A 27,800-nucleotide genomic window follows, 5' to 3' on the forward strand; every position below is an offset into this window, starting at 1 on the left:
TGCTTAAATGCCTATCTCTCTTACTTTAATAATGGTGAGATATGATATGGGAAGGCAACATTTTTACAGAGACATTGTATATTTTTAAACAGCCAAAATTAAAAATCTGTGTATTTAAAATAACTTTGTTTCCCTTTTTTCCCTCCCTCAGCATAGGGCTACTTTCAAATTTGAACCAACAGATGAAGATAAAAGAAAGGTAAGCCTTAGTGTTGCTATGTAAGAGTGTGTGTGTGTGTGTGTGTGTGTGTGTGTTTGTATTTGTGTTTCATTCATGGACTTTCTAAACAGTGGACTTGTTTTCATCTGAAGGTTACTTAGTTTTTGGTTTCCTTCCAGTTTGTTTTTTAGGAACTCTGAGCAGAAAGCAAGTACCAGGTTTAGTACACACAACTCACTCCTGCTCCATCCCCACATGACCATTACACTTGGATAAATCAGAGCAATGGAGAGGGTTCATTTAATGGCAGGACTGCAGGCTGCCCAAAATGTTTTTCTAATATTGTAAAGCTTGGTTTTGGGTTCAGTTTTGGGGAAACAGCTGTTAATGCTGCTGCCCCTTAGCCACACATCGTTCCCTGTCTGCAGTTATTTATGTGGTCAGCAATTGTCTAGGTCACTTCAGGGGCATAGAGGAAAATGGAGTCAAGAGACTCACCAATAGAGGAGTTATAAGAGAAGTTGCATCAGAGCTATGACCATGTCATGTGTGTTTCCCTGTTGGGTTGTCTATAGTTGCTTTACCTAGTTGATTTGAGCATGCTGTAAAAGGAGAAGCTCACCAGTTTTATCTGTGTGTTTTGCTGGGCTGCGTACATCTATCCCTGGTTTCATAGTTACGAAGACCAGGTAAGAGAACATGACTGAATCAGTGTAAACCTATCACTGGTGCTAGAAAAATAGCTTAAACCTAGTGCTTTCCTGGTAGTGGTTTGATAATACCTTGAAGTCATCCTTCTACTCACCTCTACCCCCAACAGGTAATGTTTATGCTCTGTTTATTTTACCTCTTATGTTTTCTTTAGTCCATTCTCTCGTTAACCCCTGCCTTATTTCCAGCTTTCATCTGGATTACTGCACCAGTTTCCTAACCGTTCTTTCTTTTTCCAGTTATGTGCCCTTCCAGTCCATTGTCCATAAATCTAGAACAACAATCTGATCATGTCATTCCCAGCCTTTAAAACACCTGAGTGACATTTTTTGCCTATAAAGTTCAAGCTTCTAAATGTGACATACTAGATGCTTAGTGACCTGATCTCTGCTTACCTTTGCAGCTTACTTCTCTCCCTTGTATTTTATGCTCTAGCAATATGAACTGTTTCCAGTTATATACACATACCTTCTGTTTCTTATTTTCTACCTTTGCACATGTTGTTTTCTACCCAGAGTGCCATTTCCTTCGTGTGTATCTCGTCTCCTTTTCACCTGGTTAATCCTACAGAGCTTCACCAGCATATCCTTCAGGAAACAACCTCTGGCATTCCTGTTAGGGTGAAGTCTTATCCCTTTCAGTATTCCCATAAAATTCTATATAAATCTCCAACACTATGCTTATACATTGTCTCAATTATGTATTTCTGTCTCTTCTTATTAAACCCTGCAAACTCCCTGATGACAGATAACTGTTACTTATCTTTATGTCCTTGACACCTGGAATGTCCAGCACATCATAGGCACTCAAAAAGTATTACTGAATGAATGACATGGAGAATAAAACTTCAGAAGTTAAAGGTTTAACTCTGATTTTCTTTTGGATTTGAACAGTTAAATAAGACTAGGATACCTTTTAGAACTGGGATTCTCAACCAGGAATGTGCTGTTTGGGGAACTTTTTAATGAGAGGCCTTCTCAGGCTTGACCTTTTCTCTACTGAGTCAGAATTTGGGGAGTGGGATCCAGACATGTGTATTTTTATAGATGGTGTTCAGGAAACAAGTACTTGCACATTTGGTGGGAGTGCAAAATGGGACAATTCCTGTGGAGCAGAAACTGGCAGCATCTCCCAAAATTACAGGTATAGTTTGCCCTTCGACCAAGCAGTGCCGCTTTTAGAAATCTGTTTTGTGGATAAGATGAACTCAAGTAAACAGTTATTCATTGAAGCATTGCACATAATAGCAAAAGGTTGGAAACAACCAAATGTCCAGCAATTAGGGAGTATTTGAAGAAACTAGGGTATATCTACTTAATCCAATACTATGATGTGGTAAAGAGAGGGGGAGAGAGACAGGGAATACTCTGATGTACTAATGGGGGAGAGGGGTAAGTGAAAAAAAGAAGCATGTTGTTAACAAGTACATTTTTGGCGTACTCATAATAGGTATTCAGGCTAGGAAGGCAGCTGCTGTTAACTTAGTTTAGTTGGGAGAATCCGTATCTGTAGATTTATGGTGCCTTCGGAATCTGGCACTAGAATTTTTGGTAGTGCTTTTACTGGTCAAAGTAAATATATTAAAACAGAGGTGCCCCCACTTCATGTAAGTTTCAGTTGAGGGGGAAAAAATTCCCACACAGTTATTGATAAAGCATGTTTATTTCCTATAGGATAGTAGCAAAAGCCTAACGCTTTCAAAGTATTGTGTTTACTGCCTTTTAGATCTTTGGAGACGGTAACTACTGTACTGGTGTTATTTTCAGTTATAGTGTGCAGATTTCTGCTTCCTGAGAGTTCTGTATAAACAGATGTCATTAGGGACCTAGCTAGGTAATCGTCATTAATGGAAAAACATTGACAAACAAAACCACTTCAGTCTCCAGTGGTTAAAACCATTAGTGACTCTTTCATGCCTAAGGCCCTAAAAACAGTTTGACATCAAAACTGTTGGACTACTCTAAAGGATCTGTATCCTAACAGTTTTTTACGTTCTCAATGCAGAGACGTAGAATAGTATGCATGTCTCCACATTAAACCCAGTCTGTAAATAAGAGGAACTCAAATTACCATTCATTTTGTTTTGCTACCCTAGTTCTCCTTTTCTCTTTCCTAAACATGTCTCTGGAGCCTTCGTACAGAGCTCCTTGGTAACTGCAGCACCCCTTTCGATAAACTACAGGTGCTGTCTCTGAAAAGCACACCACCTTTCTTATGTAAAACCTTTGACAACTTAGAAGTAAATGTAAGGGAACAGAGCCTTTCAAAAAATAAAAATTATACTGAGATTTTTAGGAATTAGTTATAAATCAGTGATCCCTAGACCTAATTTCTAACGCTCATGTAGTGTTTTGCATTTTTACAAAGATTTGCTTTGTAATAGTAATGCACTAATGGTATAAGTATGGCAAAAATGTCACCATCCCTATTTTATTGATAAGAAAACAGGATCACATTAATAACAGCTTGCTAACACTCACTTAAGTCATAAGTGGTGGAGCCTCAGGCAGAGAACAGATTTTCTGACTATTGTGTACAGCTCCTTCACTGACTGGTCAATGATCCCACTCATTACCACTTGAGGGGTATTTCATAAGGTTTGAAATTATGGCTCAATACCTTGTTTTAGCTCTTATTTCATACCTTGAGACACCATTTAGACAACTAGACTTAAATTAGAACTAGCAAAGGAAATTACCAACTGGGAGTGCTTAAATTTTTCCAGGTAAAGTCAGATACAACTGCTCTTTGTGCATATATGCAAATAGTTCTGGGTACATGTGGATCATTATAGATTTGAATATAAGCACCTGTGCTTACAGAAGCATTTGCTCTACATTTTCTACCTAAATTGGTAGTCTATGATTATCTACCAGCACATAAACAAATATATCATGCAAATATGTAGGATAGGGGGAGGTTTGAATAATCTGAAAATTTACATTTTGAAGAAACAAAAGCTCTTATATTGGTTTCTAAAACACAGCTGATCTCAAGACCAATAAAGTACTACATAATTGCAATAAATGTTGAAAAATACCTGTCATAAAATGAGCAAAAGAATTGCAGCTCTTTCACCTGTAAGATGAGAATACAACTGGATAAAATGTGGAAAATTTCAGTTATTGTCTGATATAAATCTTTGTGTATAGTAATTTTCCTCAAAAAAATGAAGTTAAAAATAGCCAAATTTCAAGCATTTATTTTATCATCTTCAAACTAACATAGATAAGTCCATATTTCTGTGCAATCAGAGTAATTGCTGAGTTGAAAATACTTTGACAAGAATGTGCTTGCTTGCTTCTCTTTGTATTTTCATCCCCCAGTACTGCATGTGGCACAAAATAGGCACCTACAATATAAGCACCTGTTCAGTGAGTGAAGGGAACCTGGAGATTGAGTGGAGACCGCAATTCCTCTGACTTGTACATATTGTTTGGTGTTGAGATCCTATACAGTAGGATCTCAAGTACATCTCATAATGTTGTTTACTGAAAAAGTAGGATACAAAAGTATTCATACAGTATGATGACAACCATATAAGACTAATAAAAACTATACAAAGAAAAATAACTACAAGGAAATTCACTAAATGGTAACTATGTGAATATTATTACTGTGGATGATATTTTCCTTTCCCTTGTCTGTAATTTAAACTTTTCTGCTATATTAGATTATTATGACATAAAGTATGATACAATATATAACATGTATGTTATATATTATATTCTTTTATAATAGTGTGATTGAAGACATAAGCAAAGACCAGTACTTTTTAAAAAAATTTATTTTCTCTAAAATTGAGCCTTCTTGATTATCTTACACATTCCTTTTAGAGGAGCATAGAAATACATTATTATGTTTAGAGATAGTATTACTTACAGTCAGTTTATGGAATGAAATAAATTTATATCAGCAGAGTTCCATGCTACCATTTGAAATATTTCTTCTGTTTTAACTTATCCCCCCAGACTTGGCATATTAGTGAAGATCTCTGTAGTCCACAAGTCTTTTTTCAGTAATTTCTGTATTCCACGTCCTATATTAGTTTTTGATTCCTAAGTTGGCTATTTGCCTATGGTGTTTGGTTTGGCACTTTCTTAGCTACTGAGGATTCCCATTGTGGATGATAGAAAATGAATGGATAAATTTTCATGTAAGATTCTCTCATGGAAAATGTGTCAACATAGAAACATTAATCCTATAGTGTGGATCCATGCTTAGGAATAACTTGAGGCATGGAAATTGGTTCTAAAAGCCTTTTACACTTATTTTAGTCATTGGAAGTTGTTGTTAAACTCTGATTTTCACTAAAACAAATGAGCTTCGTATGCCTTGCAAATTTGACTCAAATTTTAAATCACTTAAAAAAAAACATAAAAAAAAAACCACACCTGGTTGGTGTGGTTGAGTGTCATTCTGTGCACAAGAGGTTGCTGGTTAGATTCCTGGTCAGGGCACATACCTGGGTTGTGGGTTCAGTCCCCAGTTGGGGCACATGCAGAAGGCAACTGATCAGTGTTTCTTCCTCACATCCCTCTCTCTCTCTCCCTCCCTCCCTCCCCCTTGCTCTCTCAGCATGTCCTCGGGTGAGGAAGAAAAAAAATTTTTTAAGATAATCATTTGCAATATCTTGATTTTTTAAATACACACACACAAATACACACACACACACTCTACCAAAGCATCCTATACCTTTCACTTTTTAAAGTTCTCCTGCAGCTGGGATCTGGCACAAAACCTAACTAGAAGGGATGCGTTATATCATAGGCCAGGATGAATGCTTCACAGTAGTTCAAAATAAAACAATTTAAACTTCATTTCAGACTCCCATTTTTTATTTCAGACGTTTTGCAAAGCTATTGAAGGATAAATGTAGGGAGAAAGAACAGAATAGCTCTTCTAACTTAGTAAGCCATATATGTGGCAGCCCATAAGTGATCTTTGGATCTCTTTTTTTTTTTTTTTTTAAGTTTTTATTGATTTCAGAGAGAGGGAGAGGGGGAGAGAGAGAGAAACATCAATGATGAGATTGAGTCATTGTTCGGCTGCCTCCTGCACATCCCCTACCGGGGATCGAGCCCAAAACCTGGGCATGTGCCTGGACCGGGAATCGAATCACAATCTGGATCGTAGGTTGATGCTCAGCCGCTGAGCCACACTGGCCGGGCTGGATCACTTTTTAAGATTTCTGCTTGGGAATGATAAGAATAGTTTTTCTGATTTGTACTTTAGAGTTTCAGATCCATTTTCTCATACAAAAAACTTACCAAGAACTTCCTCTTCTAGCCATGACAGATCTATGGATCTGCTCCGCAGTGCAACTAGTAAAAATATTTTTCAAAACAACCATTTAAAAATCTCTGGAAATAGTCCTAAGAGCATACAGTCATTGAAGAAACACTCAAGAATATTTACTAAAAGTAAGAAGAGTGGAAGTCTGTGGTATTTGAACTGAGACCTGCTTCCTCCCTTCCTCCCTCTTAGCTGAGCAAGATGGAAACTCTCCTCCAAACTGATACAACCAGGAACACAGAGCTCCCTCTTCCATCAAAGTTGGAGGGCTTTCTTCCCAGTAGGGACAGGAGTAAGCTCAGCATTTTCTTTCGTGCCTCAGCTACCTATTGCTGAGACTAAATTTTGAATGAGTGCAGCTGAGAGGTGAGGTCTTCTTCCTTTCACCCAGTCTTCCCATTCATGGGACAGAGGCTCTACCTTGAGTATGGTACTGTTGAGAATAGTGGGGACCCAGTAGCCCTTGACCCTCTTGGTGGGACATAGGTTTCACCCTGGGAGAGGCAAGCTGGTGTTCCCCTACCCCCTCCAGTTGTTCTCTCAAGGAGTTGTTACTCCGAGAGAAGAAATATACCATTGTCTCTGCCTAAGCATCAGAACCAGGGATCAGAAGTTTTGCCCAGAGGAGCAAACAGACCTTATAACAGCTCGGAATCTCTCCCTAAAGGAATCAACTTCATTTGCAACAAAAGTGTGAAGTTCATCACTGAGGGTGCAAGTTGTGAAAGGCATTTGGGAAGAGATTGACAGACTCATTGAAGATAAAGTAGCCGGAAGACTACCTGGTTTGCTAGAGAGAAAGGGGAAAAGACAGCTGTGAGGAACCCTCTTGTGGTTAGAACAGATTTTAAATATTGACCTCAGGAATTATCCCTTCAAAGAAGCTCTAGTAGACTTTAAGTTTGTAGAATAATTTATACCTCAGTATATTGCTAAAGACAATAGGTCAGTCAGCTGGGGAGTTAGTAGAGCTGAACAGTAGGGTGTGGTCAGAGAAAGAGAAAGTCAAAGAGGAGGGGCCTGCCCAGGCCACTGTCCTCCCAGAATGACTGTGGGCTTACCCAAGGGCAAGCCCCCTTGCAGAGAGGGATGGGGAGAATAAGCTTCACTAAAATAATTCAGCCAGGCGCTGAGCAGATAAGCAAATAACAATAGCAAGTCTTGGAGGGTAGGGGCATTACCCATCGTTACTACAGTATGTTATCTAAAATGTCCGGTTTCAAAAAATGAGAGAGGCATGCAAAGAAACAGGAAAGAATCTGTACACTGGGGGGAAAGCAGGCAATGGAAACTGCTTGTGAGAATGACCAGATACTGGATTTAACAGACAAAGAGTTCAAAGTAGCCACTATAAATATAGTCAGAGAACTAAAGGAAACCATGATTAAAGAAGTAATACAAGGTTTGATGAAATGTCACATCAAATGGGGACTATCAGTACAAAGATAGAAATTATTAAAAAGAAAAAGAACCAAATAGAAATTCTGGCATTAAAAAGTGCAATAAAAGTATAATAACTGAAATAGAAATTCACTAAAGGGGCTCAACACTCGGTTCAAACTGGTGGAAGAAAGAAAAGGCAAACTTGAAGATAGATCAAGAGAGAGTATACAAGGTGAATAACAGAGGAAAAATAATTTTTAAAAAATGAAGAAAGCCTTAGAGAATTATGGGCCAACCTTAATGTACCAGCATGTACATGGGAGTACCAGAGGAGAGGAGAGAGAAAAAGGAGAAGAAAATATATTTGAAGAAATAATGGCTAAAAACTTGCCAAATTTATTGGAAAACAACCTACACATCCAAGAAGCTCAGCAATATCCAAGTAGGATATGCTCAAAGAAATCCGAAAACAGATTCATCATAATAAAAATGCTGAAAGCCAAAGATGAGAAAATCCTGAAGCAGCAGGAGAAAAATGACTCACCACTTACACAGGTACCTCACTAAGATACACAGCTGACTTCTCATCAGATATGTAGGCCAGTGGGATAACATACTCAAGGAGCTCAAAGAAAAAACCTCAACCAAGAATCTTATATCCAGCAGAGTTCTCTTAACAAACCAGGGGGAATAAAGAGACCAGATAAATGGAAAACTGAAAGAATTTGTTCAAGACCAACCTTATACGAAATACTAAAAGTTTTTCAGACTGAAAGCAAGTGACTCCAAATAGCAATTTGAATCCACACAAAGAGAGGTAATTATGTAATTGTAAAAGACAATATAAGTGCTTTTTTCCCCTCTTAACTAATTTTAAAAGCTTTTGTATAAAACAATATATATATAATTTATTGAGCCAGTAATGTATAGAAATGTAGCATGTTTGCCCAAAACATCACAAAGGTAGCTGAGACCAAACCTGTATTGGATGAAGGAAGTGACTCCAGATAGTAACTTGAATCCTCAAGAACACCTCAAGAGAACCAGAAATGATAAATAAGAAAGCTAAGATAACAAAAGCTATAGGTATATATAATTGTTCTCTTTTCTCCAGCGTCTCTCAAAGACAAAATTATAAAGTAATAATTATAATGTATTGTTTGGTTCAAAACACTTATATATAATAATAATGCCACAAAAAGAGAGGAAAGAAATAGCATCATATAGAAGTAACATTTATATATACCACTGGAATTAAGTTAATATAAATCTGGAGCTGATTCTGATAAGATGTATACACTAAGTAAGTCCTAGAGCAACAACTAAGGAAGTTATTCAGTTTTGTAGAGAACTATAAAACATTGTCACCTTAGCTGGTTTGGCACAGTGGTTAGAGCGTTGGCCCATGGACTGAAGGGTCGGATTTGATTCCAGCCCAAGTCACATGCCTAGGTTGCAGGCTCGGCCCATGTCGGGGTGCATGCGGGAGGAGGCAGCCAGTTGATTTGTCTCCTCATGTCAATGTTCCTCCCTCCCTTCTACTCTTTCTGTAAAGCAATGGAAAAATTATCCTCAGGTGAGGATTTTAAAAAACAACATTGTTGAAAGAAGTTAAAGAGCTAAATAAATGGGAAAATATCTTATGTTCATGGATTGGAAGACTTACTATGGCTAAGATGGCTGTACTTCCTGCATTGATCTACAGATTCAGTGTATTACCAAGATTTTAGAATCCTGGATAGATTCTTTGTCAAAATTGACAAGCCAATTCTAAGATTCATATGGAATTGCATGGAATGTGGAACAGCCAAAACAGTCTTCAATAGAAACTTGGAGGACTCAGAATTCCCAATTTCAAAACTTACTATAAAGCAACAATAATCAAGATGGTGTGGTACTGTCATGGGGATAGATATAAATATAAGTTTTACACACATACACACACACACACACACAGACATCAAAGGAATAGTATTGAAAGTCCGGAAGTGAACTCGTGTCTATGGTCAACTCATTTTTGACAAGAGTGACAAAACCATTCAGTGGGGAAAGAATCAAGATTGTAGTTGAATCTTCACATCATATACAAAAATTAATTCAAAATGGATCAGACCCAAATTTGGTAGAGCCAAAGCCACAAAACTGTTAGAAGAAAATGTAGGGATAAGTTTTCATTGCTTGATACTTGGCAGTGGATTCTTAGCTATGACAACAAAAGATCAAGCAGCAAAATAAATAAGTTGGATTTCATCAAAGTTGACTTTTGTGCTTCAAAGGCCCCTATCAAGAAAGTGAAAAGAAAACCCACAGAATTGGAGACAATATTTGCAAATCATGTATCTGATACGAGACTTGTATCTAGAATATATAAAAAACTCAGTAAAAAGACAACACATTTTAAAAGTGGGCAAAGGATATGAATAGACATTTTTCCAAAGAAGATACACAAATGACCAATAAACATGAAAATATACTTGACCTCATTATCAGGGAAATGCACGTTCAAAACCACAATGAGAGACCATTTCTCACTGGTATGGTTAGAATAAAAAGGTCAAAATAAGTGTTGATGAGGGTGCGGAGAAGTTAGGACCCTCATATGTTGTTAGTGGGAATGTAAAATGGTGCAGCCCCTTTGAAAAAGCCTGGCAGTTTCTCAAAAGGTTAAATAGAGTTACTATATGACCCAGCAATTGCACTCTTAAGTATCTACCCAAAGAAATGAAGATACAGGACCACACAAAAACATGTACCTGAGCCTTGACCACTGTGGCTCATTTGGTTGGGCGTTGTCCCATGCACCGGTTCAATTCCCAGTCGAGGCACATGCCCGGGTTGTGGGCTCAATCTCCGGTAGGGTGCATGCAGGAGGCAGCTGATTAATGTATTGCTTTCACATTGATGTTTCTCTCTCTCCCCCATCCCATCCTCTCTCTAAAAATCAATTTAAAAGAATCTTTTTAAAAACCATGTACCTGACTATACACAGCAGCATTGTTTATAATAGCCAAAAGGTGGAAACATCCCAAATAGCCATTAACTTGTGAATGGATTAAAAAAGGTGTCATATCCATACAATGGAATATTATTCAGCCATAAAAAAGAATAACTGGTAAGCGCTACAGCATGTACGAGCCTTGGAAACATGCTAAGTGAAGGAAGCCAGACAGAAGACCATGTAATACATGATTTTACTCATACGCAGTATCTAAAATAGGAGATCTGTAGTGTCCAGAAGTAGTTTAGTGGTTGCCCAGGGGCTCTAGGGAGAAGGGAATTGGAGAGTTACTACTAATAGATACTGGATCTCTTTTGCGGGTGATGAGAAGGTTCTAAAATTAGGTGTTTGTACAAGGGTGAATATACTAAAAATCGATGATCTGTATATTTTAACAGGGTGAACTTTATGATATGTGAATTATATCAATACAGTTGTTATTAAATACTAATAGGTAACATACACTACATGCCCACTTCATTCCAAGCACTGTCTGAATATTAACACATTTAATCCTCACAACAAGACTATAAAAGTAGGTACTGTTATTTTACAGATGAGGAAACTAAGGCACACAGAAATTACAGTAAGTCCTACTTAACATTACCTATAGAGTCTGTGACTTTTAAATAAAATGATGTATAATGACGTCAGTTTTACCATAGGTTGTTATAAATAATACTTAAGTTCCTATCACATCTCATCAACTTTCACATATCATAAAGATATAATTCACATATCATAAAGTTCACCCTGTTACCTACTAGTATTTAATAAAATGACATAGTTCAAGGTGCTGCTGTACTTGCCTAAACTAGTGTGGTAGGAGGCCAGGATTCAAGCCTATGCAGTCTGACTCTGCAGCCAATGTGCTACACCATACTGTCATTCATTAATAATTGAATTGACCTGTTGTATAGCATACGAATCTATTCTATTCATTTTCTGATTTTGGGCATCCAAAATTTGAGACTTGATGTGGAACATAAACAGAGCTTTCACATTGAACTAATTATCAGCATTGACAGGAAACAGAAGAGCAGGCTTTGCAATGTAAGTGACTGGACAGGATAACTAGTGAGGGTATCTTGTGTCAGCTCTCCCCATAAGCAGTAAAGTACTTGACATACAGGAGTTTGACATACTGAAGGCTTTTTTTTCTTTTTAGATTCCTCAGATTATTTTTTGGCCAAAAATGTAAAGTTTCTTTTTCTCAGCAGTTAGTGCTTTCCTTCCTTACAAAGTTTGATTACACACTAAGGAAAGTGAAGAATTTGTACATCTTTGACTAATTAAAAACAAGATCTTAGGGACCTGAGAGAGTTCTTGGCAGATCAGACATTCCCATTGTTCCAAATTTCCTCATTTACTAATGAAAAACTGTGAGGCTGACTTGCCCAAAGTCACAGTGAGTAGAAGAGGTGGGATTCAAATCAGGTCCTCTGTCTCCTTTTCTGTCTTCAGTGATCATCTTTGCAGGGTTCTTCCTCAGGGAACTCACAGTGTAAAGGGACCCAGAATATCTTCCAGCATAGTGGTTCTTTTTTTTTGTTTTTTATTTTTATGTTTTTATTGATTTCAGAGGAAGGGAAAGGAAGAAAGAGATAAATCAATGACTACAGTCATTAATTGGCTGCCTCCTGCACACCCCCTACTGGGGATCAAGCCCACAACTCGGGCATGTTTCCTGACCAGGAGTCGAACCTTAATCTCGATCATAGGTCGATGCTCAGCTGCTGAGCCACGCCAGCCCAGTGCACAGTACTTTCTAAGGTATCTCACACTCTGAAGACTTCAGTAATGGGAAGCTCACAGCAGCTGCTCTGCCGTGGAATAGCTTTAATTGTTAGAAAGCTTTTACTTTATATGAACTTGAAATCTGTTGTGGTTGATCATTCTACTTTGCCCATATCCCTCTCTGCCTCTGCCTTTTTCTTCCATTTGACTTATCTGCCTACTTCATTTCTGCCACTCTGTCTCTGTCACCCCCCACCCCCCCACACTTATTGCCCAACACTCAACATTTATCAAAAAGCTTTCTCTGGCTAAATTCCCAATAGTTTATTCCTTCAGTCTTTTAATATACAGTTTAAATTGCTATACATTTACATTTCTTAGTCATTTAACATATGTTCAATCTCTGATATTATAAATAACTTGAGTTATGTGCTCTTAACCCAAAATAGACTTCTTGTCACTTGGTTAGAATTTATTTCTCTTGAAAAATTTACATGTACTTGAATTTTAAAGTGGGAGTATTTTGAGTTTTGTACATAGCCCCTATATCGAGGCTTTGTCCACAGTTGCTCAATAATGGACACTGTAGATTCTAAATAGACACTATAGAATCCATAAAATCAATATAAAATTGCAGTGTTATATTTATAACATCAGTACTTCGCCTTCTCAAGTGGCTTTGCCTTTAAAAGGCAAATATAGATAAAAACTTCCTAGCCATACTGACCCTGTGTAGAGTATGCCTGTTAATGTTTCTTGATCTGTTTGGCCATCTTTATAATATGTGCATTAGCCTCTCTACACCAAGCACTATGCTAGAGTTTTTAATATATCATCTCATTTAATGTTTATAAGCTCTAGATGCTACCCCTATTTTTAGAGATGAGGAACTGAGGCACAAGTGTTTTCAAGAAACACCCAAGATCATACCGTCATAAGGGGCAAAGCTTGTGTTCAAACCCAGCTGCTTTCTTTGCTTCAATTGTACTGTTTCCCAATAAGTAACAAACCCTACAATAATGTTCTCTCAGATGCTATCTGTATTAAATAATTACAGTAACCTATCTTATACATGAGAAAATTTAGCTTCAAATAGATTAAGTAAATCAGTCTAGATCAAAGTTTAGAAAATAGTAGAACCAGGGACTGGAAAGAACCCAGATAATCTGTTTCTGTCCCTTTCTACTGTGACCACTAGTGTGGTGTCATGTCTTTGAAAACCGATAAAGTCTTAGAACTCTCTCATTGAGACAACTTACCTTCCCTCTTGTTTCTGTTCCTGACTATCTTAGACTGCTCAGACTATTGTAACAAAATACCATAGACTGGGTAGCTTAAACAACAGAAATTTACTCTTCACAGTTCTGGAGACTGGGAAGTCCAAAATTAGGGTTTTGGCAAAGTTCATTTTGAGGCTTCTTCTCTTAGCTTGTGGGTGGCTGTCATTTCACTATGTGCTCGCATGATCTTTTTGTTATAGAGAGGGGAGTGGAGAGAGAGTGAGTGAGCCAGCTCTCTGATGTCTCTTCTTACAAAGGCATTAATCCCATCAGTCTAGGGCCCCACCTTCATGAACTCCAAAATTACCTTCCAAAAGCCCCATCTCCAAATATCACATTAGTATGAATGTAGGGGGAACAGACATTCAGTTCATAGCATCAGTTTACAGTCAGTTATTACATGCCTGGACTACTAAAGCTAAGAACAAGGGATTCAGAGAGAGAGTAACTAGTTCAGTGTGAATAGTTAAGTGTTGGGTGGTAGATGGCATTGGAGACAAAGTAAGGAAATTCCAAAGAGACTGTATATAGAAACTCTTTAATACACTGAAAAAGACAGAAAAGCAAAGGTCTATAGAAATCAATGGGACCAGGATCTATATCAACCACTAAGATTTGAGGTATATGTTGTGACAGGGCATCTATCTTTCAGCCTTGTTAATATACTACATAGTCAAACTATAGCTTGTATTAAGAATTCACTAAAGATTAAGTGAGATGTTTTATTATTTGGTAAATTCTAATATGCAACAAATGATGGTGCTTCTGTATTTGCCCATATATTTTTTTAAAATACTTAAATATGTTTTGCATAGATAGTGGAGAAAAGGGCTTTCTGAAAAATAAAGACTCCTACTTAAGTAATAAGAGAACCAGAGTTGACTGGTACTATATTTGAAGAAAAATAAAAAGTTTTGACATTCCTATTTCTGCCCTCAGTCAAGAAAGGAAAGGCAAATGATTGGTTTTGTAAGCTTTCATTTACACCTAATCTGTGTTTCCCATCTTCCCGTCCTTTTTTTTTTTTTTTTAATGGAGGGAGGGAGGAAGCTCAGTTTATTGTTCCACTTATTTATGCATTCATTGGTTGATTCTTGTATATGCCCTGACCAGATTTGAGCCTACAACCTTGGCGTATTGGGATGATGCTCTAACCAACTGAGCTACTTGGCCAGGATCTGTATTTCCCATCTATTAATGAAGTCTTGATGATGCAATATGCCTTTCTCAGGATTACTAATTAGCAAAGAAACTTAAGTGAAACTTATACAATTGTTGTTACTCTGGACTGGCTTTTCAGTCTTTTTAGCAAGATCACCATGATAGAGAACATGGCCAGGAGGACTGTATTACTGAAAGATGTACATGTGCAAGAAGGGAAGCTAGAGATGAAATTTAGGAAATGACCTAAAACCTCTTTCACAAGGACAGTATCCATTAAATAAAAAGTGAGAATTACCATTGTCTGCCATACTACAAGTAGGAAAAACCCTGAAGTATAAGATATAATATTAAACTAAATATAACTGAACTGAGCTGCATGAGTATTCATTTAGAAAATCTCTTTAACTTTTTATAAAGAAATTCCAAGTTTGACCTCTAGAATTCTCTCTTTTATTAAAAGCACATTTTAGAATTCTGGCAGTAAGTCATTAACTATTTAATATTTTTGTAACATACAATTTTTAAAATAGGTCTTATGGGACTGACAACATTGTTCCAACTGTTAATTATAGTAAGCTTATTTTAGAATTTAATACCCCTCTCTCTGTCTTCGTTTTGTGCTTACACACACACACTCACGCACTCACGTGTGCTGTATACAGAGGGCAAAAGTTTAGAACTATCAGATGTAGGTGGCTGACCTTCAGCTTCAGTTAAGAACTAAAATTAGATTCCTGTGGAATATATTTCCAGTGACATCCATCAGAGGACAGTGTAGGCATAACCTTGAGAGTCCAGGGAGGCATCATCCAAGGGATCCTGCTTTAACTATAAAATTCTTTAGATACCTGGTTTTTTATCTTAAAAATTTATGTGATTTTTTATATTGTGATTTGCAATGCATTTGTTTATTTTCATGTAGAAACTCTTCCCCACCCCACCCCCAATAAATCTTTTCGTAAAATAGAGGTTAAAGAAGATGCACCCAGATTGTCTTGGAACCTTAAGCATCCCTGGCTCTGTGCCACATCTCCCAGTTGAATATACACAGTCTATTTTGAGATCGGAGTCCCATCCCATCGCTATAGGAGTACTGTCCATGGAATGAGAGCCTAAGTCAAGAATGTGGCTAACATTGTAGACATAATGGGCAAAAAAGGACAGGGAAAGACTGGCAGACTGTAAGGATAAGTATTTCACTACCGCTACGATAGAAGAACAGAAACATTTAAAAAAAGTAAGTAGAAGCATGTGTAATGACTTTAGTCTGTGTACTTAAGAAGGAAAAAAATCAGTTTTCATTAATTCCTTTCACAGGCCTAGCTTAACCCAGAATTGCTTTTAATGTTGGAACACCCATTTTGCTTTACTCCTTATATATCACCAGATCCCAATAGAATGAAAAGAGAGTAGGACTGAGTCAGATAAGAATCTGAGTCCCCTTTCCCATTGTAGCTTTCTGTGCTACCTTAAGCAGATCACTTAGCCTCTCTGGCAGTCAGTTTTCATATCTGTAAAATAAAAGAGATATCCCCTGAGTATGTTATTAGGTATCTTTTTTTCCATAGTATATCCAAGAATCTTTAATATTTTAATAAACCTTACAAGTTTCCCAGACTTATTCTCCCATGAACCCCGTTCTTTCATAGAACCTTTTGCACTGCTAGTGCTCACTAATATTAAGTAGTCACTGTAGCCCCAGCTAACTCTTAACATCCTGATTCTGGAAATTATACTCGTTTTGTTTGGCTCTTAAGCTCTTTTCTGTCATGTAGTTACAGTGGGGTTACTGCCAAGTTGAACTCAGTGCCTGTGCGCTCTGTGAACCCTCCCCCTCCTTCCAGCTTGATCTGGAAAGTTATTGCATTTTCCTGTTTCTTATGAATAAAACAGACATTAGTCCTTGTCTTTTGCAATGTCCTTGTCTCTGTTCACTGTTTCACTTGATTTGATTTCTCAGTTAATGGCCCATTTTTCTAAATTAATCTGTGAATCTTCACCTGAATTTTACCAACTAACAGTAAATAGTTGAAAACCTTCAGCTCATTAAATTGTTTTGATAAGCACTGATGTTAGAGAGAAAACTAGATGTCAAGTCTATATATAGGCTTGTTCTTTCCATCATAGAAACAGCTTCCTTCAAGATACTGCTATTGGCTGAGATCTATAATTATAGGTCTTGTTCTTAGAAATGTATAATTTTAGTTATTACTGTGTATCATCATCTCATTTAATAAAACACTGTAATACAGAGATATTATCTCCATTTTACATATAATGAAAGCAAAGCTCAGGAAAACCAAGTAACTTGCCCAGATTTCACAGGTAAAAAAATAGCAAAATGAAGTCTGTCTGGCTGCAGCTCATGTACTCTATTATACTATGTAGCCTCTTACTGAAGTATATGATAATACTATATATGGCACATGCAATGTAGTTATAATGTTAAATAACATTTATTATTTATATTCTTCTAGGGCAGCACATACACATTATCTCATTTAATTCCCCCAAGAACCCTGTGAAGTAGTTACTATGATACCCATTTTACAGATTAGGAAATTAAAGAAGTTGACCAGTTTGTTCAAAGTCCTTCAACTAAATAAGTAGGGCCTGGGAATTAAACTCGGCTTTAATCACCTAATGAATGTCAGGACATAGTACTCTAGCATGCAGTGCTTCAAAGATGTCACACTTAGTATGTATGTGTGTAAGTATTTATTCAGCATATTTGACTGCATCTTAGTACCTGTGGAAGAAAAAGAAATATATTAGACAAATCCTGCCCCTGCCAAAGCTGATGAGAGAGCTGAGAAGTCTCCATAAGTGTAATTCCAGGCCAGAGGTATTAAGTGCTATAAAAGCAATAGAGATCAAGTACTCTGGATTTAGTACTGTCATCTTCCTGCTGGGAGATGGCAAAGAAGATAACATTTGCTTTGAAGATAGAAATGATTTGGGAAGGTTGGGGTTTGAGAAGATATTCTAAGTACAGGAAATAACATGAGAAAAGCACATAGGTTCACATAGGTAGTAGAGAGTTAGTTTTTTCTGCCTGGATCAAGGATATTGTGACACAAGTAGTTGAGTGAGTTTTGGAAGCATGTTATGGGGGAATCTGGCCCCTTCCTAGTTAATGAGTTTGGGTGCATTTTTTTTGAGGTGTCCACTGTGAGACAGAGAAATGTCTGCCAGACGAGAACATTTTCTCTTTGCTGCCGACTTTAGGAAATGAGTCCCCTCTCATGAATGAATGAATGATACCAACCAAGTTGTCCGAGTTAGCAGCTCGAGAGATTCCTTGCTCCTTTCTTCTCTACCCTGGACACCAGTCATTCCTCCAGTCATCCAGTCAGTTCCACTTCCTTAAAATCTCTTCTCTCGCCACTTCTCTACCTTATTTTCGACGTCTGTCACTTCTCACCTTCTTAACTGTCTCTGTTCTGTCCCTTATCCATTCCCCATATTCCCATATTTCCAAAGTGCAAGTCTGATGTCATTCCTCTGCTTTATACTTTGCAGTAAGGTCCCTATTTCCCTCTGGATTAATTCCAGACTCTTTATTCCCTTCAGCATATAGACATGGCTTAGTATATCTTCTCTTTAAAAAGAAAAAGACCTTTCTTGACCTCATTCCCTCTTGTTACCATCCTATTTCTCTGCTTCTGTTATAGCCATATATCTTGAAAAGTATTTATTTTTCTTTCCACTTTGTCACCTCCCAAATTAATACTCTTAGGAAACTGCTTTTACTAAGGTCATTGGTGATCTGTCATTGCCAAATCCTTATGGTACTTGATCTTCTGAAACAGTTACTAGTCCCTCCATAAAATACATTTCCTGTCTTGGCTTCGGAAACATGGCACTCCTAGATTTCCTCTTGCTTCTCTGGCTGATATCTCTTAATCTCCTTTATCAGCTTCTCCTCCCCCAGCCTCTACATGGTGGCATTTTTCAGGGCTCATAGTCTTCCTTCTGTATATTTTTCTCTAAGTGATCTCATCCATCCTTATAGCTCAGAATGCCTATGCTCACATATCACCAGGCATAGTGCTGATGGCCACTTGGGGCTCCAGCTACATACATTCAGCTTCCCACTTGACACCTCTCTAGGCATCACAAACTTAATGTGTCATACAGAATTTTCCCCAAAATCTGTTCTTCCTCCAGTCATCCTCTTCTCCATAAATGGCCCTACACTGCTTAAGCCAGAAACCTCCCTCTCCCCGACATATAGCAAGTACTTTCAATTTTTCCTCAAAACTACATATCAAGTCCATCTACCTCTTTCCCTCTCCACTGCTTCTGCTATGTCGAGGCTGCTTTTGTTCCCCTCAATTCATTTGCACACAGTAGCCAGTGTGAATTTTCAAAATTTTAATTGGGTTGTATTTTCCTTTCCTTAAACTTTTTTAGTGACTTTTCATAGCATTTAAAGTCTAGTCTCCTTATCATGACCTGTAAAACTTTACATGATCTGACCCCAGCTTATATCTCACAGAACTCTGCCATTAACATCACTCACACTGGCTTTCAGGACCTTAAACACAACAGGCTCTGCTTGTATTGCTGTTTCTTCTATTCTTTGCACATCTAGCAGCTTCTCACCATCAGAACTTGGCTTCACTCTAGTTAAAGTTGATCCTTTCTGCAGTTATTTTCTATCATAGCATCCTGTTCATTTCCCTCATAACATTAATAACATTTTAATTATGTTTATTATCTGTCTTCCCCATTAGACTATCACCCCTATAACACAACAGAATCATACCTATTTTGTTCACTGATGTATACCTGTCATGTAGCACAATGTATTGAATATAGTAGACAAGTATTTGTTAAATGGTCAAATGGAAATTAAGCGTACGTTTCTGGTATCATCTTAGATGTCACTTCCTTAGGAAGTTTTTCCCTAAATTGGTCCATTTCTATTCCATAAGATTGGATTAAGTGCATAAGTCAGTGGTTCTAGTTGGAGGCAATTTTTCTCCCCAGAACACATTTGACAGTTTCTGGAGACATCGATTTCCATGACGTGGTGGTGGTGGTGGTGGTGGTGGTGGTGGTAGGGTGTTACTGGCATCTAGTGGGTAGAGACCAGGGATGCTAGTAAATATCCTGTAGTACACAGAACAGTCTCTTAAAACAAAAATTATCTAGTCCAGCCTGGCCTGGCGTGGCTCGGTGGTTAAGCATAGACCTAGGATCCTAGAGATCACGGTTCGATTCCTGGTCAGGGCACATGCAGGGTTGCGGGCTCGATCCCCAGGCCAGGGACGTGCAGGAGGCAGCCGATCAATGAGGACTCTCATCATTGATGTTTCTAGCTCTCTCTCTTCCTCTCCCTTCCTCTCTCTGAAATCAATAAAGATATATTTAAAAAAAAATTATCTAGTCCAGAATGTCAGTACTGTGGTACTGAGGCTGAGAGACTCTGGTTTAAATTTATCAGAGCACTTAGCACATTAATCCATAGCTTGTGTTTCTTTGTAATTCTCTCCCACTCAATTTTAAGTTCCTTGGAAGTTCACCATTGTCTCTGTAGTACCAAGGACACTGCCTTGGATTTATTAAATAGACACTTGTTGAATTCTTAATGAACAGGTGACTAGATGAACAAATGAATATGCTAACCAGCCATGGCACAACCAGGCCAAGTTGATCTACTCTTGGTGTTAGATTTAGAGAGTGGTTGCTTAGTCATTCAGATGAAATATAACTTTTTTAACTTATGGAATGATGATACAAGATGTTCTGTAGAGGGCATTGATGGGACACCGTATTTCAAAGGTGCATTCTATTTAAATTGATATCTAAGTTGTTGCAACAAATGGACCCCAAGATAGAAGGGATTTAAGGAATATAGGTGTTCATTACTTTTTCAAGTATCATTTCTGAGGTGATCAACCCAGCAGGTAGGTGGCTCTGCCTCATAAATTTATTCAGTTGCCTAGTTTCTTCACCATCTGAGCATTGTCCTAACCTATATTGGGCTGCCATTTCCAAGTTCTGGGCTGCAGAAGGAGACAAGAAAGTGGAGAAGACATGCCTACTGTCTTGATGACCCAAACCCGAAAACAACATACAATGTTTCCACACACATATGATTGGCAAGAACTCAGTCATGGCCACGGAGGACAGCTGAGGAACATGGTGTAGCTAGGCAGTCGCAGTTCTGATACTATATAAGAAGAGAATGGATTTTGGTACAACTACCAGTTTTCATCACAATGCCTAACAAACTAAGTCTTAGATAAGCATATTTATGAGGTTTTATATTATTTTCTCATTACTCTGAGATCTGAGTTAATTTTACTACCTTGGTTATACAATCGAAGAAAACATACAGGATCAAATGCATTCTCTAGAATAGTGCTTCTCAAACTATTTGTGACAAAGGACCAAGTTTTTGTTTCTTTTTTGTTGTTTATTTCCCCCTAATTTGTAGTAGACCAGTACTTTTTAAAAATACAATAAAAATGAATTATTAAAAGAAATAATCACATCCTTGGATGTCACAGCAACGTTAAATTACTATAAAGGTTTCTAAATGTATACTCTCGGTTATTTATACCTTCCTCAACTCATGTACCTGTCTCTAGTAACAGACAGTTCATGAACTAGCATGAATCTGCAGAAATTTAGAGCGGCATTTGTTTCAAAAGTGTTTTCTAACTTCTTTTGGGTTGCCAGAGTGTAGTGGACTGTGATAGCTGTCTTTTAAGCAAAGACATTTTTTTAAATGTATAAAACTTAACTTTTGATTTTTAATATTTTTGTAAATCACCTTTTAAAACAGTACATATGTAAGTCATGATAGATCATTTGAATGTTCACATACGCTTCATACTATGGTTGGTTTGTTTCATAGCAAAACTAAATCTAATCCTAGTGAAGATTCATAGTGAAAAGCCTACCATTCTGGATCTGGAAAGTCGCCCTAGGGAGTCTTAATGCATGGTGTAGATGAAGAAAGAGGCCTAATAAAGCAACAGGCTTGAGATCAGTTAATAAGTGAAAGACAGTTATGGTATGATCATTAACTTACAGTGGAAATCACACCAGAGTCAGATGATCTGGATTGAGTCCTTGGCTTCTTAGCTAAGTGTCTTCAGGCAATTATTTAAAGAATCCTGTAGCAAGTGTTCAATAAACATTTCTTAGATTGAGGAACATACATAAAAGATTTTTGTAGCCAATTTGGCTTGGTGGTTAGAGCGTTGGCCTGAAGACTGAAGGGTCCCAGGTTTGATTCCAGCCTGGGTTGAAGGCCCAATCCCCAGCCCTGGTTGGGGCGCGTGCAGGAGACAACCAATCGATGTGTCTCTCTCACATTATTGTGTGTGTGTGTCTCTCTCTCTCTCCCCCCCCTCCCCCCCACTCTCTCTGAAAAAGCAATGGAAAAAATATCCTTGGATGTGAATTTAAAAAAAAAAAAAAAGAAAGAAAAAGAGCTCAGCCAGCATGGCTCAGCAGTTGAGCATCGACCTATGATCCAGGTGATTGTGGTTCAATTCCCTGTCAAGGCACATGCTCGGGTTTTGGGCTCGATCCCCAGTGGGGGGCATGCAGGAGGCAGCTGATCAGTGACTCTCTCATCATTGATGTTTCTCTCTCTCTCTCTCCCCCCCCCCAATTCCTCTCTCTGAAATCAATAAAGACTTTTTTTTTTTTTTGAAGAAAGAAAAAAACAACAGGAAGAATGTGCTGAGTACCAAATGATTGCTACAAATTGTGGTTTGGGTTTTCCTTGGAGAGAAAAAAATGTTGAGGACTGAAGTGGTTAGGGAAAACTTGATATCAAAAATGAATTTTAAGCTTAGCTTTGGGGAATGGTTAAAACTTAAATAGTCAAAGAGGGAGAAGGACTGATGCATGTAGAGGGGAGGCAGTTAGAAAATAAAAGAGCACAAGATAATTTGGAAAGGAATATAGCTAAAGAGAAGGGTTTAATAGGTGAATACTATGAAAGAGAAGACTCAAAAAGCAGGTTGGAGGATCCTAATTGCTAGCATGAGGATGTTGAGATTTTATCTTACAGTAATGTATAAAAGATAACCAGTACTTATCACATGCCTGGCACTATTCTAAGTGCCATACGTGTGTAATGTCATTTAATTCGTACAGTAAATGAGACCCAGAGATGCTAAGCAACTTGCCAAGGTCACACTGTTAGAAGATGATAGAAGAGCCAAGGTTTGAACACAAGCTATTTAAATCCAGAACCCCTGCTCTTAATTACAACACTGTTCTGGTCCTAGAGTCCATGGTAAATTGAACCAGTTTCATGCCCAGGATCCCTGACCTTAAACAAGTAATATGCATAATACTTATAGTAGTTTTTAACATTTAAGAAAGGTAATGTGACCACACAGTGACATTTCATTTCTATTCCTGCCACCCATGAACCTCTTCAGCACAGGACAGTCAAGGAGAAGTTAAAGTATTTGTGCTAATTGCTTTCCACTCTGCCCACTTTCCTATGCTTATCCAGTCAGTTGCTCCCAGTTTACCACAACCCCCTAACAGCCAAGTTCCATCAGCCCATTGTTAACTGTAGTTCAGTGGTTCTCAGAGTGTGGCTCCTGAACTTGCAGCAGCAGCATCAACTGGGAACTTGTTAAAAATTCCAGTTCTGGAGCCTCACTCCAGATCTACTGAATCAGAAACGGGATGAGCTGCAACAATCTGGGTTTTACCAATCCCTTTAGGTGATTATGGTGCATGCTGAAGTTTGACCACCTCTGCTGTAGTATACTCTAGAGATTCAGTTCAGGAGCAAACTGCTAAATCTTTTTTATACCTGGTATTAGCATTGAGGAACAGTTTGGGATCTTACTCTTGAGTCTAGGCTAATGGGCCTTACACTCTAACTTTATGGCAATAGCTATGGCTTACTATGCTATGTGCATCTTTAAAGGGCCTTTCTCAGACTCTTTGATTTTTTAGTAATTATACTTTGTAAGCATACCTAACCTTTGGTTTATGACTTTAGTTCATTCCTGAAAACCTGACCTCTAAGTGAAAAGTTACCAATATCAGAAAATATTTTTATTTATTTTAATGGAAAAAAGTATGTGTTTCATGATTATCTGCAATAAAATAATTTTTAGATTAAAAATATATCAACTGAACAAAGAAAACAAGTTTGTAGAAATGAATACTTCGAAAGTAAATAAAAATGTTTTTACCTAAAATGTAATGATGGTCTGTTGTACTTACAAACAAAAGAAGACTTGATAGTGAGTGGTGGCTGGTGAAGGAGGAATACAAAGAAGTCATTCTTTGGAAAGTGTTGGAGAGTCAGGTGGTAAACTTCAAGGCAGGTAACTTTGGGAGTTTGTGGTTTTCTTGCACTTAAAAATAGTTATAGCACACCTGGACCAGCCACTGGGATGCCAATGAAACAGAGCCTCTGTTCTCAAGGGGTCTTGAGAAGGAGTGAGATGCCCCCAACAGCTCATTCTATAAAAAGGCAAAAACTAAGTGCTGTTGCAGGCACAGACAGAAAGAAAACAAAGGAGGGAGTGGCTGAGGAGGTTTGTAGACCCCTCAGACCTCAAACTAAGCCTTAGAAAAAGAATGGGGTTCTAACCAGCAGACACGGTGCCAGGGCATGCCATGCTGAAGGAACAGCAGGGGAAACAACTCAGGACATATGGTTAGGGCACTGGGAGTCAGTTTGAAGCACCTGGAAAAGGAAGGGCTGGGGATTATGACAGACCGCAGTAGGAAAGAAGACGCTGTGCTCATTACAGTTCAATTCTGTGAGCAACAATGAGCTATAGAAAGCTTTTCAAGAGAGCAAGGCATGTTTTAAGGAGAGTAAAATCAATGAAAAAAAATAGTCATAGCGCAGAAAAATACTGTTAGGGCAAAATACAGAAGCCTTTAGAACAAGCAGTGTGCATACTCAACAGATGGAGCAATTGTAAAAAATACTACCTCTTCAATCCTCTTGCTTGGTGTACATATACGAAGCCAGCTTTTCTGATTCATCCAAATGTGGTACATGATTTATTAATTTGTTCTTTATAATATTCTCTGAATAGAAATGGTTGTACTGAATAAAGCAGTGAATGTCTATTAAATATTTTGAGTATGTCTGTGGTTTTTTTTAAAAAAGTTGTAATACCAAAAATGGGGGGAGTGTCATTGTCCAAGAAGTGGTATTACTTTTCAAGAGACATTATAGCAAAAAGCTACCTAACAGTCATCACATGACTCAAGTCTGTAATGAGAAGTTACATGTTTAAGAAAACTTTGCTTTAAAACTAGATTGATTAAAAACTGCTTTAAAACTAGAATTCTTGCCTTTGGTTGCTAGTCAATTTGCTGTAAGCCCACAGATGAGGCAGTTTTTAACTATAAATTTTGTAGGCACCTCTAATCTCTTTCCTGTAGCTGCCTTATGTCCCAGAGTTTCACAGTCCATTTGTTTATAGCCGTGGCTATTCCAGTTTATACTCATGCTTTGCTTCTTTTCTTTCTTGAGTCTGAAGGCAGAGGAAGAAAGGAGCCATATTCCCTCTAGATTGTTGTTTTGGTTTAGAAAGAAGGGTATGTAGAGCTCCAGATTCACATATATAGTATTTTATAATATTATATTTCTTAAATATGAATGTAGATGATTTCCCTCTTGAGTAAAATTATGTAGGAGCAAAGGTTATCAGAACCCACCCCCAGGAATATAACATAAGAAGTTGTATGAGAATTGGGGGGGGGGGGCGGTTTTTGGATGTGAAAGATGGGAGAAAATTTTTCCTTTTTTATATATTTTTAATAATGGGCACATTATACTTTACCCTACCCCAAAACCGCATTCATTTTTTAAAATGATTTAACAATGATATTAAAACATTAAATGAAAGACGCTTCTAGTTATCAGGTATGGTAGGGATAGAGTTGATATTGTTACAATTTTTTAGCTTGTCAGGTTAATTTCCTTCCTACCTCCATTTACAGAACGTTTCAAATTGGCTTCTTTTCCATAGCTGTATGACTAAGATCTGCTGAGAAGGTGCACATAGCCTGGGATTCCTGCCAAAATCATAATTCTGGACCCACAGAGAGCCTTTTTTTAAGAGTTAAAGTCTAATAATAGGTTAATAGAAACTTTGTAAAATCTTATATTGGTCATAGTTGTTGTTGCTGTTGTTTTTATAAAATGTAACAGGTACAGAAATGGTTAGTAGTGGAATGGTTATGCCTGCTTGCTCCACATATATAAGGCATAAGCGAGAGACCCAGACCTGCGGTTTATGGAGGATATTTTGAATTTTGGGAGAATAATCAGTGGTTCTTAAATTTGGCAATGATAGAAATAACTATTTTTCAAAAAATTCAAGAGAGAGTACATTCTGGGTTCATCTTAAAAGAACTGTTTCTGATATAGTAGTAGCAGATTTGGAACCAGGCCTACTGCATATGTGTGTAATCTGTGCTCTGCACCGAGAACAGAGAACTAAGACCTTTCCTACACTCTGAGCTTCCTGAGCCATGTGTGCTGGCACAGGGCTGCTAGAGGAAGGGGCTTTTTTAAAAATTTGTCCACCAACTAGGAACACTCTTTTGCAGTTATTTGGCATGGAGAGGGGCAACTTTTTGTGACTGGTTCAAAGGCATCACATATGCTAGCTAAGACCTCTTTGGACCCCAACTTAGAATAATTTTTAGCAGTTTTGTCTGCAGAAGATCACCTTTGGGGTGTCACTCAATGATTAAATGTTATTACATGTTAGCTAAAGAGAGTTCTAAGGTTCATAAAACATGGAACTACTGACAGAACTATAAATTCAGAAGAAATATCACCACTAAAATTTGGCAGAAATGCATACTTTTTAAAGTCTTTTTATGAGAACTTGTGAGCAGTTGTGCACCAAATCTCGAGACATTAATCTTTACTTCTGGAAACAGAACAGCTATGATTCAGACTGATTGCCTTCCATCCTGATATTATGTGCAGTCTGAAGTTAAAAATCCATTGAGAACAAAGCTACTTGGGAAATTTGAGACTAGTTCATTTAAAAGAGGATAAGTGATTTTATAGCAAGAATAATGACTGGAAATGAGGAAACCCATACTCTAGCTCTTACTACCCCACTAATTCACTCTGGCCCAGTACAAGCAACTTAACCTCTCTAGTCCTTAATTTCCGTATCTGTAAAGTGAAAGAAGTGTACCAAAATAAGGTCTCTCTCAGTTCTAACATTTTGTGATTTAAAAATAATAATCTTTTTAGCCAGATCTTGAACTGCTATTAAATATATTAGTAGAAAAGCATTCTATTTTAAGCCAAATAATGATTTTTGCATTCTCAATCTTGTTTTTCAGAAACTCTGTGAAGGCATATTTAAAGTTCTTATAAAGGACATCCCAACAACATGTCAAGTGTCCTGCCTGGAAGTTCTCCGCATTCTCTCCAGAGACAAAAAGGTTTTAGTTCCTGTAACAACCAAGGAAAACATGCAGATACTGCTGCGACTAGCGAAGCTGAATGAGTCAGATGATTCTTTGGAGAAGGTGTCAGAGTTCCCAGTTATTGTGGAGTCATTAAAATGTCTGTGTAACATAGTGTTCAACAGTCAGATGGCACAGCAGCTCAGCCTGGAACTTAACCTTGCTGCAAAGCTCTGTAACCTCCTGAGAAAGTGCAAGGACCGAAAGTTTATCAATGACATTAAGTGCTTTGACTTGCGCTTGCTCTTTGTCCTGTCACTTTTGCACACCGACATCAGGTCACAATTGCGCTACGAGCTCCAGGGACTACCGCTGCTAACCCAGATCTTGGAAAGTGCCTTTAGCATCAAGTGGACCGATGAGTATGAGTCGGCCATAGACCATAATGGACCTCCTCTCTCACCTCAGGAGACAGACTGTGCCATTGAGGCCCTCAAAGCTCTCTTCAATGTGACAGTAGACAGTTGGAAGGTGCATAAAGAGGTAAGGTTAAGAAGGGTATTGTTTACTGTGGAATTTAATTGGTCTGGGGCATCCGTAGAGCTGCCTGCAAGGGAGGAATGCTAAGTCTGGAAATGGAAAAATTTCAAGTTCCCCCATTACAGTTGTATGA

General features: G+C 37.9%; 1 protein-coding gene across 5 annotated transcripts in view; it reads left to right on the top strand.

Annotated features, from left to right (window-relative positions):
- Nucleotides 1–27,800, top strand: part of RIC8B (RIC8 guanine nucleotide exchange factor B) — a 97,368-nt gene that overhangs the window by 8,253 nt on the left and 61,315 nt on the right. For all 5 annotated transcript variants that reach the window (XR_015714083.1, XR_015714082.1, XM_016223168.2 and 2 more), the window contains exons 2-3: nt 152–199; nt 27,062–27,670. Coding sequence is in view for 3 of the 5 variants with exons in the window: in XM_016223168.2 (XP_016078654.2) it covers nt 152–199; nt 27,062–27,670 (657 nt within the window). In the remaining 2 variants the exon portion in view is untranslated. The remainder of the gene's footprint in view (nt 1–151; nt 200–27,061; nt 27,671–27,800) is intronic.

This window comes from Miniopterus natalensis, chromosome 2, assembly GCF_054644295.1.
Source record: "Miniopterus natalensis isolate mMinNat1 chromosome 2, mMinNat1.hap1, whole genome shotgun sequence".
NCBI classification, from domain to species: domain Eukaryota; kingdom Metazoa; phylum Chordata; class Mammalia; order Chiroptera; family Miniopteridae; genus Miniopterus; species Miniopterus natalensis.